Genomic DNA, 14,308 nt, shown 5'->3' on the forward strand with positions numbered 1-14,308 from the left:
CTCCTCCGCGGGCGGGTGGATGCGCTCGGCGCTCGGCAGCGCCGCCTGCCGGGGCCGGAAGCAGCGTCCGGTCTGAGGCTGGGCCCGGCTCAGGCGGGCTGGGCTCGGCTGGACTCGGCTCGGCTGGACTCGGACTCGGCCCAGCTCGGCCCGGCCCAGCTCGGTTCGGGCGGGTCCGCGGCGCCGCCATGGTGTAAGGGGCGGCGGGCGAGGGCGAAGGGGCCGAGCCGGAGCCATGAACCTGCTCCCGGCCAACCCGCACGGCAACGGGCTGCTGTACGCCGGCTTCAACCAGGACCACGGTGAGGCGGGGCCGGGCCGGGGCTGCGGGCACGGGCGCCTGCGGGGACCGCCCGGGGCCGGGCTGGGGCCGGGGCGGCTCCCGGCAGCGGATGGGGACCGGGGCTCGTCGGTGCCGGGTCCCGCTCGCCCCCCGGGGCTGCGGCGAGAGCGGCGGACGGAGCCGGGGAGGCCGGAGAATTTAATGGTCGTCCCGTTGTTTTGGCTCTGGCGCGGCCGTGTGAGCGCCCAGAGATGGGTGGGTGGGTGGAGGAGGGCACAAGGACAGGATTGTTGGGGCTGGTTGTGCTCGGCTGCCCCCCGAGTGTCGGAGCCTGAGCTCGGGGGTTATTTGGGACTTGCATCTCTGAAAGGTGACTCAGAATGGCCTTTCCTCTGTGTGAGTTCTTGACATTCAAAGCCAGGGGTGTCACCGATTTTTCCTTTCTTTTTGCCTGCTTTGCATTTTAAAAGTCGTGGTTAACACTACTAATCACACTCAGGCAAGCACAGATGCATGTCCTGCTGCAAATCCCCACTGCATCCCTGGTTTATCTTTTCCCTGTGTTAGGGAAGGGAAGGGAAGGCCTGCTCCAGAAAGGGGTGGCAGGTGCCTCATCTCTGCTTTTGCAAGACACAAATAGCACCAGCCTGATGAGTACGTGTCATTTTGGTGGAATAAGGAATAGAAGCTCATCATTTTGTAACATCCTTTTGCCTTAACAAATATTACTCTTGCCCAAGACAATCTTGAAGCTTCTGCCATAGACTGCAGCTCTTTTACTTGTTGCTGACACTGTTGAAGTCGTGTGTAAACACGAATTATTGTGTTGATTTTAGTCAAACACCTCTGGTCACATCTTGGCAGGAGCACATCAAGCCGGTGATGAGGTGTTAGTGTCTTTGCAGCTCTCTAAATGCTCCTCCATTGACTTGAAAAGAACAGAACAGCCCGATTTTCAGCAGCTCTTGTCTTTGCAACAGAGATGGAAAAAGATTTTTGAGGATGAGCTGAATTTCAAATCTGCAGGGTCTGTAACAGTGGTGATATTTGGTGCTTGAGCTGTGATGGAACCAGGTTATATAGAGAGCTGTGTAAGAGAAAAATGCCTTTAGATCCTTGTTGTAGTGTAAAACTTGATTGTTGCAAAGGGTTCCATAAATTTTGTAGCAGTAAATGCAAAATAATCCCTTTTTTTTCTGAATAGACACATCCCAAGTACCATGAGGAATTTGCCTTGGGAATGTGAGAGCTGGCAGTGTTCACATCCCATCCAACCTCCCCTGGCCAGGCAATTGAGGGACAAAAAACCCTTGAATTAAAAACACATTTAGCTTCCATTTGGCAGCTCCTGGAGCTGTTCCTGGTAGGAATGACAACGTTGGCACTGCAGGTGTCACACTGACACTTTATTAGTTTAGGGCAGGTGATGTTTGGAGAGCAGGGAGGAGGGAAAGCTCCTGCTTCCTTCTCCTTGCCGGGAATAGAACATGAGTCACTGGAGTGCTGGGGCTCACTCTGTGGGTGTCTCATGGATTGTCACAATAACCTAATTCCTTACCAATTTAACACTGGCCAATCCCACAAGGATGGGAGAGCAGGAGGAACCATCTGAGAAGTCTCTCGGGGGTTGAACCTCCCTGACAGAGCAGGGAGAAAGTTGCTCTGCCATGAGCCTCCCCCCTTCTGTTGGAGTGATGCCCTTTTTAGGTGGGGTGCCTTTGCCACTTTGGGGTTTTCAATTGAAACTGTAACACAAGGAAATAAATGGAAGGGCTTGTCGGTTGTGTGAATACTCAGCCCCTGTGCTCCTGATTCCAGGCCCTTTTCCAATGCTTTCAGAGGACTAAAGTGCTTCTCAGAAATGAATAGACAAAACATCATCACAAGGGACCACCTCAGACAGTGCACCTGTAACTTGCTGACACTTTTCTCTTTTGTCACTGTGGCAGCCAAAAGCTGGTTTGAAAACTGAAGGGTGGGTTTGTTCTGATGTTGAAACACGTGGCTGATGCATTTGCTCCTCTCCAGTGGGCTGGAAGGCTTCTCTGTAGGACCCCCCAATGTTGGTAGGGCTCTGTGCTCTCTCTTGTGGCTTTGGACAACATCTGTTGTGCCAAGGAAAACCACCATGGCAGGAGCTGTGCCAGCTGTCATTGCTTCCCTGGGCTCCACTGCTGCCACTGCTGAATCCTGTGGGCTTCTCTGGGCCAAGGTACTGCCTTCAGCTTGTGGCATCTTCTAGGCTGGGCATTAATTTAACTCTTCTTTTTTTCTGTGGATTTTGAGGAACAAAACTCGCTGTGGCCTCGCTGGCACGAGCACAGCTGCAGGTTGAGGCAATAACTCTGTAATAATGACATTTAAAAAAAAAAAATCTGGGTTATCTTCTGTCAGTGGCACTTGGCCAGCACATCTGTCCCTTCCTGAAGTGGGAGGTCATCATCCATGGAAGGCAGTGAGCCTAAGGAAGTGTTGCCTCCTCTCAGCCCCTTCCAGCTCTCTCACAGAGAAGGGCTCACAAGCTGCAGGTGTCAAATTTGTGATCCCACTGGTAACACTGAGATCAGATGGGAATCCCTGAGCCCCAAAGCTGCTCCTGTAACCTGGGATTGCAGGAGGAGCAGGGATCTTCCTGTGTGTTTTTCTCTCCTGTTTGACTCAGGGGTTTCCGTGCCTGGGAGCTCCACATCTCTGTGGGTAGGGATGGAATCTCACCATTACTCACATCCCCACCTGCTGCTGGGTTGTCTCCTGTTAAAAATGGAGACATTCCCGAGGCACTAAAGCAGCCCACGCCTCAGTCATGAGCTTGGCCCTGCAGAAGCTGTAGAGGTGCTACGGGAAGGGTAAAGTCTGGGTGTGATTGCATCAGGAATGCTCCCTTTGGGTGCTTGGGACCTGCTGGGATCAGCACAACTCCAGCCTTACAGTCCTCTCTTACTACAGAGGAGCTTCAGCACCTTCCCCTTATCCTGGAAATACAACGTGGGGTTAGAAAACTGCTGCTGGGAAATGATTCTGTGGCTCAGCTGCCAGGAACAGCTCCTGTGCAGCTTTGCTTTATGCAGAGGGAAAGGTCTCCATTGCTGTTTGCTCCCTGGTTATCCCAGTAACGCCCTGCCCGGGGCAGCAGCTGGTTGAGCTGTGAGTTCAGGGCACACACTCTGACAGGGCAGACCTGGGAGGGCACAAGGTGCAATGAGCAGAGGTCAGGGAAAAGCCTATTTCAATATGGTTGTTAATCTTGCTGTAGTTATTATATTCTCATTAGCCACTCTCTGGGTGTGTTTATGTATGTAAAGAACTTTAACCACTTAATTTATTACAACCTCTTGGACAGGGTGAAGCTGTACCTGGGAATCTTTTGGGTTGAGGGAGTAGGTTTTTGTGTATTTTGTTTTCTTTCTCCACACACCCTGGGATTTTGGGGGTATCAAGTTTGGGGAAGGGGTGTGTTTAGACAGAGCTCCTGTTTTTATTTGGGAGGTTCTAATCATTGCAGTGCATAAGAATAGAACCAGAGTAATTGGAACATCTGTTCAGTGCCTCAAAGATCTTTAACTGGATTTTTGATACATTGCACACAAATTTTGTAGCAACCAACCTGCTGTCAGGCTGCTGCCAGTGACAGCAGCTGCTCCTTGGTGACTTGTCATTGCTCTGACTTCACACTGGCATTTCTTGGTACCAGTACCTGCATTCCCTTAGCAGGGGAAGGGCAGGACAGGAGATTGGTAGTTTGATGGATTCCACTGAAGAGGCACGTGCATAATTCTGTAAAAAAAAGTAACTACAATTATTTTCCAGAGTGTTTTAATCTGGGAATGTTTTAATCAGTGTTCTACTCATGTTCTGGGTTGGACTTCAGCTATTGGCATGTCATTATTGGCATTAGCACAGTCTGAAAAGCTGTTTGAGGAGCTCTGTGCTCTGGAAACATCCACAGCAGAGTCGTAATTGTGGAGTGAATTCAGATCTGTTGAGAAAGGAGGGAGTTTCCTTCATAACGACTGTTGGACCATAAACCTTAAAATGCTGATTTCCTTCCCTCTGTAGCACATGGCATAGGATACAGGTGGGTTGGGAATAGGTTTCCTTTCCTTCCATTGTTTTCTTACCTGTCTAAAAACAATAGCGAGACCTTTGCACCAGGCCAGAGAACAAGAAGGGCTTTCACTTGCCATCACTAACAGAGCCTGTGAGTGCTTGAGTGTAACAGTGCAGTTGTCAGTAATGCTCTCCTAACCCTCTGGCTCTTGCTTCCTTTTCAAGTGTATCTGGCAATTACTATATATATGTGTATATATATGTGCTTTTTACCACAGGATGCTTTGCATGTGGAATGGAGAATGGATTCCGAGTTTATAATGCAGATCCTCTCAAAGAAAAAGAGAAACAAGGTAAAGCACTTACTTACTCCACCGTGCTGCTCTGGTTGGAAGCTCAGCCTTCTCCTTTTTTTTGTGACTGGTTCTTGCTCAGCTTTCACTGCTCCATCCCTGGAAGGCTTTGGATAAAGCCCCAGGAAGGGCAGCTCCTGCCCCACAGGGGCTTTCACTCGTGCCACTGCTCAGTCAGATGGCTCAGTGCTGTTAATTTGCACAACTGGCTGACGAGGGATTTGTCTCACCTATAACAGAGTTGAGTTGGCTCTTTCTGATGTTTATAGCCCTGAGGAGGAGAGGAGTTGGTTATCCCTGAGCAGGAGTCACTCCCTGCAGCAGTTATGCACCATCAGGAATTGTTCCTTTCTCCTGTGGTGATCTGGATGATCCAGTGTGGCAGTAAAACTCCAGCCCTTTTCCTGGAGATCTGAGCATAACATTTCTCATACCCAGAGTATTGTCTGCAAGAGCACAGAGAGCTCAGACCTCTAATACTCTACATCCTGCCTTCTCTGGATGCCTAAAAAATTTGGGAGGATCTTAATGCAGTAAAGCTACTCCCTCATGCTTGAACAGAAATCAGTAGATGAGCTGTATTAACAGTGGGGCTTTTTTATCAGAAAGCAAACAAACCCAAGTCAAAATAGGGGAAACTGAAACCCAGCCATGTGATTCTAACCCTAAATATAGAAGTGAGTTGCTAAACAGGTTTCCCAGCACTTCCAGCTTGTGGTGATAAAAGGGATTTAATAAGAGGAAAAATGTACTTAAATAAGCAATTCCTATGAAAGCAGGCACACTTTCACTTTCTACTGCTGTAAAGGATTTTAGTCACTGTTCACGTGGCCAAAACTATTTTCTGCTCTTAACAGTAAATTCTTTCATAAGCAACATGCCTTGGGACTGTCACCTGTGACAGTGTGCTCAAAGGATCAGGACTCAGCCTGGAGTCCTGTGGAGTGCCTTGTCAAAACTCTCCCTGCCAGTAGCTCTGGATGGAGATAATTCCAGGACTCCTGTGGTGAAAAGTTTCTTATGAGTCAGATTGCTTTTTCCCTGTGGATTCTGAGCACTCACACTGAACTGGCTGTGTAGGTACACAGAGAGATCCTGTTCATCATTCCTGGAGATTTAAACCTGCCTGAGATGGTCCCAGCTGGAGTTGTCTATTTGATTGTTCTCTGTAACCCAACATGAAACCAAGTCTTAACTGTTGCAACCCCCTCCATCCAGAGTTCCATGATGTTCCCATCCAAGCACTGCCCTTCAGAACTGTGCAGATGATCATTCAGTGCTCTAACACAGATTCAGGACACATTGCACGTTCTCAAACTGCCCCAGGTTATCACTTGTAAATATTTGAGGCCTTTTTGTCATGATGATAATCCCTTTTCATAGCAAAATGTGCCATCCTGCTTCAAATGCTTTATGGAGTCAAGAGGAGGATGTGGTGCAGAAGGGGGTGGTGTCCAAAACTCTTCAGGAAGGAAACACAGCACTCAGAAGTGCTGTTGAAGAAACCACAAGGGCTTATATGAAATCCAGGACTTTACTGCTCCAGTGTGAGGAACTTTCATGGAATTTACCTCCTCTGGTTTTGAAGGGCAGCCAGGGTAGGAAGATGCTGTTCTTCTCAGGTGCCTGGGAGATGTGCTGGATAATAGGAGCTTTTCTTGTAACAGTGGTAAAAACTAGATGGCCTTTTAACAGGTTCTGACACTTCTAAATAAAATATTTGTCTTTCAGAGTTTGTAGAAGGTGGCGTTGGCCACGTGGAAATGTTGTTTCGTTGCAACTATTTAGCACTGGTGGGTGGAGGAAAGAAGCCCAAGTACCCACCCAACAAAGGTGAGCTCCAGGGAGGGACCCTGCAAACATCTGCCTTGGCCTGTGTGACACTGCCCAGAACTCCCAACCCCACTGCCCTGGGCTGGCAGTGGCTGTCCTGAAGGGTGAGGGGATGTTGCAGCAGGTTTAAGTCCCCGTGGTGCAGGGAGTCACCCACTGCTGTGGCAGCAGGGACAGGCTGGTACCTGCAGTGACAGGTCTCAGAGACCCCCTGACCTTCTCATGGTGAGCTTTGCAAGGAGGCTCCGTCCCAGCAGCCTGAGGGGGAACCTCCCAGGCTGGAAAGATTTGTAAGAAAATATGCTACTTTTTTCCAACTGCTGCATTATTTCTTTGATAACCCTCAGAGCAAACAAAAAAAAAGCTGCTCTTCTTTAGAAAGTTGTATTTTTACTGTCAGTTTTTGTGGTTGGAGTTGGCAGCTCCTGCCTGCTCGAGGGGGTTGATACGTGGTGGCTCAAGGTTTGCAGGGTGTCCATCTGCAGCTGCTTAGCCATGGGGTGCCCCTCTTGGTCAGCCTTCTGGGGAACTGGAAGCTGTTATCAGGGAGGCAGTGTGGATCTTTGGATCTGCCTTGATGGTTTAACACAGCCTCTGCACTGTTCCAGTCATGATCTGGGATGACCTGAAGAAGAAGACTGTCATTGAGATCGAGTTTTCTACGGAAGTCAAAGCAGTGAAGCTGCGAAGGGACAGGTGGGTGAAACAGAGGGGTCCAAAAGCTAAGGGTGGCTTTGTGCTCTTGTTTCCAGCTGCTTGTAGAAAGAAAAAGATCCTGCTGTAGCCTCAGCAATTACAGATAAAACAGGCTTTTGGAGCAAGTGTTGGGTGTAAACAGAGCACAGGCCGAGTATACTGGGATGTGAAACCTTGGTGAAAAGCCTGTGAGACTTCCCAGCCCCCTAATGCAGGGAAATGTTCACCTGTGGCTCCTGCTGGCTGCTTTTCTGGGTCTGGAGGAGTGTGAAGGGAATTCCAGCAGCTCCCTGGAGCAGGAGCAGCTGTGAACAGCTGGAGTCTGTGTGTGCGTGGGCGCAGGGGCTGCATCAAAGTACTTTGCAGGCTTATCCTTGTGTGGTTTTTGCAAGGCTGGGAGTCTGTTGCGGGGGAGGGCAGGAAGAACATGGCTATTAAATCACTTGAAAGCCTTTGCAGGTCTGAATGAATGTCTGTGTCCCTGTTTTACCCACCCCAAGTCCCAGGAACTTCTGCTCTGTTTCAGAATTGTGGTCATCTTGGACTCGATGATTAAAGTTTTCACGTTCACACACAATCCCCACCAGCTGCATGTCTTTGAAACCTGCTACAACCCTAAAGGTTAGTTCTACATGTGGGCTGGGGGATGGAAACAAGTTTATTCTGTCCTTGACGTGCCATTTATCTTCAGCTGCCTCACTCAGTTCTTTAGAAGTCATTAAACACTTACTGCACTGCAGTTGTGCCCTTTGTTTATAAAATGGTTATTAGAATTTATAAAGACTTGGCCCAGAAAGGCTGTTTCCTGCACTCATGTTATAGATGTGATTTCTGTAAGAGCTACACACTTCCTTCTGTAAAGAACATGGGAACTGGATGTATTTTGTGCTGAAAGCTTAATTATAAACACAAAGTGCATCATTGCAAACACTTTGATAGTGCCACACCATGGAACAAGAGGTGCTGGCTGTGCTCAGTGGATGGGGAGGATCAACTTGGACACCAGGAAGGTTTCTTCTCTGCCAGGAGGTTATTTGGGATTGGAGTCCCCATCTTTGGGACTCTGGAGCAAACATGAAATGCAGCTCCAGCCCCCTGACTGACTGTGACAGGAGGAGGAGGTTGTTTCTTGTGCTGAGGTTGCAGGAATTCATTTGGCATCAGCAGGACGTGGGATTGGTGTGATTTACCTTAAATGGGCCACAAAATATTACAAAGGAAAAAGTGCCAGTGCTGTAAGAACCAAGTTCAAACAGGAATTACTAATAATCATCAGGATGGAGCAGAAACTCAGATATCACCTCTGATAAACTCTTACCCTTTCTGAGCCACTAAGGAGACTTAATAACTTCTTTTTTAAATGGCTTTGCTGTGATGGGCTGATGGAGCTGATCTCTGAAAACACCCAGATCCTGGATAACCACAACTAGATAACTTTGAAATAAAGTGATAGGAGCAAGTTAAAATTATGCTACTCCCCTGCTTCGCTGTGCTCTGCACTCATGGATGGGTCATGTTTTGGGATCCTGCACCAGCCATTCAGATGAGATTCTGACTTGCTCCATGTCTGTTTGCTTATTGTGAAATTACTGGTATTTTAGAAACTTACATTTGAAAACGTTGGTTTATGGAAATAATCCAGTTATTCTCCTTTTTTTTTTTTGTGTGTGTCTTTCAGGTCTCTGTGTCCTTTGTCCAAATAGTAATAATTCTCTTCTTGCATTTCCTGGGACACACACTGGGCACGTGCAGATCGTGGATTTGGCCAACACGGAGAAGCCTCCCGTGGACATCCCAGCCCACGAAGGAGTCTTGAGCTGTATTGCTTTAAACCTGCAGGGAACAAGAATTGCAACAGCATCAGAAAAAGTAAGAGTGATGTCCCTGCCTCTGACCTACTGTGTGTTCCAGTGTCACAAATAGGAAGTCACATCCTTCGTAGGAAAGACAGAGAAATACCTACCGGGGGAAATTTGTCACTGGAATGTGCATTCCCTTTATCTTCACTGCTCCTCTGGGATCCCCAGACACCAACAGCCAAGGGCTGTGCCTGAGGTAGTGCTTATGTTTTAGCTGAGTGGAGCAGTGACTCTTCAGTGACAGAAGCCTGGCCCAAGCAGCTCACAGCTTTCATGTGTTCTTCAACAGATACTGTTAATTTTTTTAAAAAGCAGGGGGAGAATCTTATTTGTATTCTTTCACCTTTATTATTTTCTGCTTAAACTCACTTCACACCCACTGGCTAAAGAAATGCTTGCAGACAGGTCTGTCCTGCCAGAGGGCTTTGTTCTGCCAGGGCTTAGCCCCTGGTGCAGAGCAGGAGGGGGTGGCTGCCCCCCTCCTGAAATGGTGTGTGCACCCCTGTGGGACTCAAGAGCACAACACACTGACAGAAACCTCAGGTTAGGGTGCAGCTCAAATGGTGACAGACCTGCCCTCTCCCTGGGAACCCCTGGGAGAGCTGCCAGGGCCCTTCATCTCCCAAAGGAATGTCAGGCAGATGGACCCATCTCCCTGAGGCAAGAGGAGCAGTCGTTGCCTTTTTCCACTCAAATTAAAAGAGTTTCTCAAGGAAAAGCCAAATGAATCCAACAAGTCTCTCCTTTGAACAGTTTCTACTGCCCAGCCTGTCACTCAAACAGCTTAAAAAAAGAAAATGCAGCCACAGTCTCTCCTAACTAAGCTTAATGGCTGCATGTCTTCTAAACAGAGTTCTTAAAGCTGCCAACTCCATTGCTAAGTAGACTCATTATCTGCTGCATTTGTATCAGGATGTTCCTTGTTTTGTACAGAGAAAAAGTTCAAACAGCTTTTATTTTCCAACCAAACTAGGGAGTCTGAGCACAGTCAGCAAACATCCCAAGCCTGTCTCTTAAATCAAAACTAAGCTGAGTTTACCAAATCTTTCTCTGCTGGGTTCTGTTACCTCCTGGTGTGTGACTGGAGAGCTGCAGCTGTTAACCAGGCGTGTAACAGGACTGCAGGTGATGATGGACAGCCTCTGAATTAATGCTAAGACAAGTCAGCCACAGCCTGATTATAATTTGTGGGAAAGAATTGCACAGTAGCACTGAAAATGGCAGCACTGACTGAGGGAGCAAGGCAGAAGTGACTCCCAGAGCCTGGGCACACTCCAGGGTCTGCCAACCAAGGCCAGGGCTGTGCTGGTGCTTTAGAAAAGAGCTGAAAGAAACTTGAGTTGAGGAGCCAAGTGACAAGGTTGTGCACCACAGCACTGTAACACTGTGGGGCTGGTGTGGGGGCAATCAATGTTCTTCCCCAAAATTAAAACAGGTTCTCAAATCTATCAAGAAGAAAACCCCCAGAGGTGTGTGCAGGGACATACTGGTCAGACAGACAGGGTTTTAGGCTGCATTCACAGATGTAAAGAGAGTCTTCTGCCTTTCCTAATACAAGGCTTGATTCCTTTTCAAGGGGACCCTTATAAGGATATTTGATACTTCGTCAGGGCATTTAATCCAGGAGCTACGTCGAGGATCACAGGCAGCCAATATCTACTGGTATGTCCAATACCCTGGGATGGCCAATGTACTGGGATGTTCAGGTGCTGTGCTCAGCACAGATGTGCTTCCTGGGCACACAGAGCCCTCACAGGGCCCAGGGCTGCTCTGGGCTCGCTGCTGGGGAGGGGAGGGAGCTGGGAGGTGTGTGGAGCCTGCACAGGGAGCAGGGGCTGGGACAGCACCGTGTGTGGTGCCAGGCTGTGCCCCTGCCCAGCACAGGTGGGAGCTGGGGATGCTGAACTTACACAGACACTGGGAGGGCCCCGATGCATTTGAACACTGCCCAGGGATTGGAGAGCTTGGGGCAGGGTGGGGCTTCAGCACCACATCCTGCTGTGAGGGGAGTGCCCAGGACAGAGGTGTGACTGCCAGGAGCAGGGAAACTCCCCCTCCTCTTCCAAGCCCCATCTGGGGTAGGAATGTTACACGTTTTGCCCACTCCTTGAAGCAGAGCTCCTTTTCTTCCAGAAGTGTCAGAGTGGCCCACAGCCATGGTGTCCATGTCAGGGAGTCCTGCTGCTCCTGCCACTCCAGACCCTGTTCTGAGTGCAGGCTGTTCATCCCAAGGCAGCCCTGGATTGGGGGATTTGGGCTGTTCATCCCAAGGCAGCCCTGGATTGGGGGATTTGGGCTGTTCATCCCAAGGCAGCCCTGGATTGGGGGATTTGGGCTGTTCATCCCAAGGCAGCCCTGGATCGGGGGAGCCCCAGCTCTTACAGAGAGGAGCTGTTCCCACCCCAGACCAGGCTGGCAGCTGCTGTGGGCAACTGCAGCAGCAGAACTGTGTGTGCCAGGGGCTGTGGGTCTGTCCCAGGAGGGATCCTGCAGTATTCTGTGTTCTCTGCAGTATTAACTTCAATCAGGATGCTTCCCTCATCTGCGTCTCCAGTGACCACGGCACAGTCCACATCTTTGCTGCAGAAGACCCTAAAAGAAATAAGCAGTCAAGGTAGGGATTGAGCCTTTCTGAAGCTGGGGGCTGTCCTTGAGCTTTTAATGGCATTTAAAACACTGGTTGTGTCACTCAGTAGCAAATCCCTGCACTGCTGGAGGCAGCAAGATTGATCTGCTGGGCTGGAGTGAAGCTGCACATTTAGGGCTCTGTAGTTAAACTGCCAAGTTCCTGCTGTCCCTTGTGGAGCTGCAGAATTCCAGCAGGAGGGTCAGGGTGGGTTTTAGTAGATCTCAGCATGAACATACCTTGTGGACACATCCCTCTACTAAAAATCAATCCTTTGGCAGTTTTTCCAGTCACTTAAAAACGTAAAGGTAGTTGTAGGGTCCCCCTTGCCAAAAAGGGGAATTGTCCAGGTTACCTGGTACTTGGTAAAAGATCATAAAAAGCCAGTCAAAAATAGTGTGAGCCTTTTATCTTGTTCAGTCACTCCAGCAGTTCTGAATCCACTCTACTCAACACCATACTAAGCTGTTATTTTTTTTTCTCTCTTTCAGTTTGGCCTCTGCCACTTTTCTCCCCAAATACTTCAGTTCCAAATGGAGCTTTTCCAAATTCCAGGTTCCCTCAGGCTCTCCGTGCATTTGTGCCTTTGGAACAGAGCCAAACGCTGTCATAGGTGAGTGATGGAGGAGTCCCCAGGTTCTGGCTGGAGAGCCAGGGTTTGAACTACACTGGTTTGGAGCTGGAGGGAACCCTCTGCTGAGTGTCCCTGTCAGCTCTGGCTGCTCCCACTGCCCAGGGAGGGAGGCACAAGGCTGGCACAGCCTGGGCAGACCAGGGCTGGTGGCCGTCAGGTCTCTCCAGAGCATCTCTGGTGCTCTGTGAGCCTGAAGGGAGGGTTGTGCTGTAGCTGAAGAACAGAAAGGCACAGCCCAGCTGACTCTGCTTGTTTGTGTTGCAGCAATATGTGCAGATGGCAGCTACTACAAGTTCTTATTCAACCAAAAAGGGGAATGCTCAAGGGATGTGTACGCTCAGTTCCTAGAAATGACAGATGAGAAGCTTTGACTGGGTGGAGGGGAGTGCACGAGTCACAGCCCTGCCTCGGCCACTCCACACCTCTGAGGGACAGTTCCAGATGTCCAGTTCTGATCCAGAAGTTCAGCAGAGCTCACGGAGAAGCCTGGCCCAACATGATCACAAGCAGCTCTGAAGTAGTGGACTACATATGTTTGTTCTCATTTCTGCAAGTATTCATCATTAAAATCTCTTTGGGTTACTGTCACCAACTCAAGTTTTCAAGATGTGGCTTTCAACAAGCTTGTGCCTACTGGGTTTCTCTTACTCCAAACTGTGACATGACTTTGGCTCCAACACCGTGCCTGCCACCTGGGCAGCTCTGCAGGGCTGCCCACCCCCGGGGCTGGCCTGAGGAGAAGGGATGTGAAACCAGAAGATTTCAGGCATTGCTTTACTTCCACTGCATGGCTGGGAGGGGGGAACGCTCTGGGTGATGCTCCCTCTGCCAGCCTGGCCAGGAGCAGAGAGGTGACAGGGGACACTTGCAGCTCGAGCTCTGCTTGTCCCCTGCCCTGTGCAGGGGCTGGGTGGGGGCAGTGGTGGGGCCCTGCCTGTGCAGGGCAGGGATCAGCACGAACTGCCCAAGGTGCCAAACTCCAGAGCAGTGGAGGCACCTCTAGGCAGCTGACCCAACCCCCCTGGGTGTGCACAGCAAACACCCAGGGGCCCTGTAGCTGTAGAGGTGAGTCCTCCTATTCCCAGTCAGCTGTTCCAGGTGTAAATCCCACTGGGTACTGGTGTGCCAGCTGTGCTGCCCAACTGCTGCCAGAGCCTGCAGCTGGGACAGGCCCTGTACACGGCCGGCACAGGACTGAGGGAGCTGCCAGGAATCCACGTCTGCAACGGCTTTAAACTTGCAAATTTGTCTTTTTCTTTGAGCTGTCGCATCCTAAAGCTGCTGGCCCAGGACAGGTAGGTTAGACTGAACCCACTCACCTGTACACTTCCCCAACAACTGTTACCCTATTTCCTGCTGACTTAAGGCACAAGCTCCTAACCCAGAACACAAGATTAGCTCCAAGCTTGACCTCTCTGGCACTAAACCCTGGGGCAAGGAGGTCCAGCTCTTCTGGACTCTTAATTTCACAGATGCTTCAGCCCTGACACACCAGTTCACTCCCAGATTGTTTAGCTGCAGACTCTGACAAGTCCCTTTTAGTGTCACGTAACCTACTAAGGACTAACTTACCATGTTGATGTCAAGGTTGCATGTTGCTTTTATGTGTATTTAACCACAGGAATTGTTTTGCACACTTATTTGTAATATGTTATTTCTTTTAAATAAAAGTGACTAACTTTGCTGTATTCACTGATGGTCACAGCCAAAACTTCCATTGCTCCAGGTTTGGGGGAATAAACACCTCTGTGAGTCAGGAGTGGTGGCTGGTGAAGGACAGGAGCTGAACCTGCTGTGTGAGAGGGGACAGGAGCACTTGAACCACTGCCTGGGGCACATACCTTGATGTTTTTCCCAAAATAAGTCCAAACCTGTTCCTGTTCAGCTCTTACCACTCACCACAGCTGCTGGGCTGAGGCTCCTCACCTTGTAACAGCTCTATCAGCAGGACTAAGTGCAGCTGTCATCTCCCCAGAG

At 49.6% G+C, this 14,308-nt stretch overlaps 1 protein-coding gene across 1 annotated transcript; it reads left to right on the forward strand.

Moving 5' to 3' along the window:
- Positions 1-55: 55 nt before the first annotated feature.
- WDR45B (WD repeat domain 45B) lies at positions 56-14,023 on the forward strand. Its single transcript, XM_064675705.1, has 10 exons — positions 56-302; positions 4,609-4,683; positions 6,415-6,516; positions 7,125-7,212; positions 7,739-7,833; positions 8,891-9,081; positions 10,648-10,733; positions 11,584-11,685; positions 12,189-12,310; positions 12,596-14,023. The coding sequence occupies exons 1-10, from the start codon at positions 236-238 to the stop codon at positions 12,700-12,702; spliced, it is 1,035 nt and encodes a 344-aa protein (XP_064531775.1). The 5' UTR covers positions 56-235; the 3' UTR covers positions 12,703-14,023.
- Positions 14,024-14,308: the final 285 nt, after the last annotated feature.

The sequence above is a fragment of the Pseudopipra pipra genome, chromosome 19, assembly GCF_036250125.1.
Source record: "Pseudopipra pipra isolate bDixPip1 chromosome 19, bDixPip1.hap1, whole genome shotgun sequence".
Classification (NCBI taxonomy): domain Eukaryota; kingdom Metazoa; phylum Chordata; class Aves; order Passeriformes; family Pipridae; genus Pseudopipra; species Pseudopipra pipra.

Excerpts from the sequence above, each read along its gene's own strand:
- WDR45B (XM_064675705.1), top strand. The coding sequence starts at position 236 with ATGAACCTGCTCCCGGCCAACCCGCACGGCAACGGGCTGCTGTACGCC. Across the intron at positions 7,213-7,738 it reads GTGAAGCTGCGAAGGGACAG|AATTGTGGTCATCTTGGACT; the intron begins GTGGGTGAAACA and ends GCTCTGTTTCAG. Across the intron at positions 11,686-12,188 it reads AAAAGAAATAAGCAGTCAAG|TTTGGCCTCTGCCACTTTTC; the intron begins GTAGGGATTGAG and ends TCTCTCTTTCAG.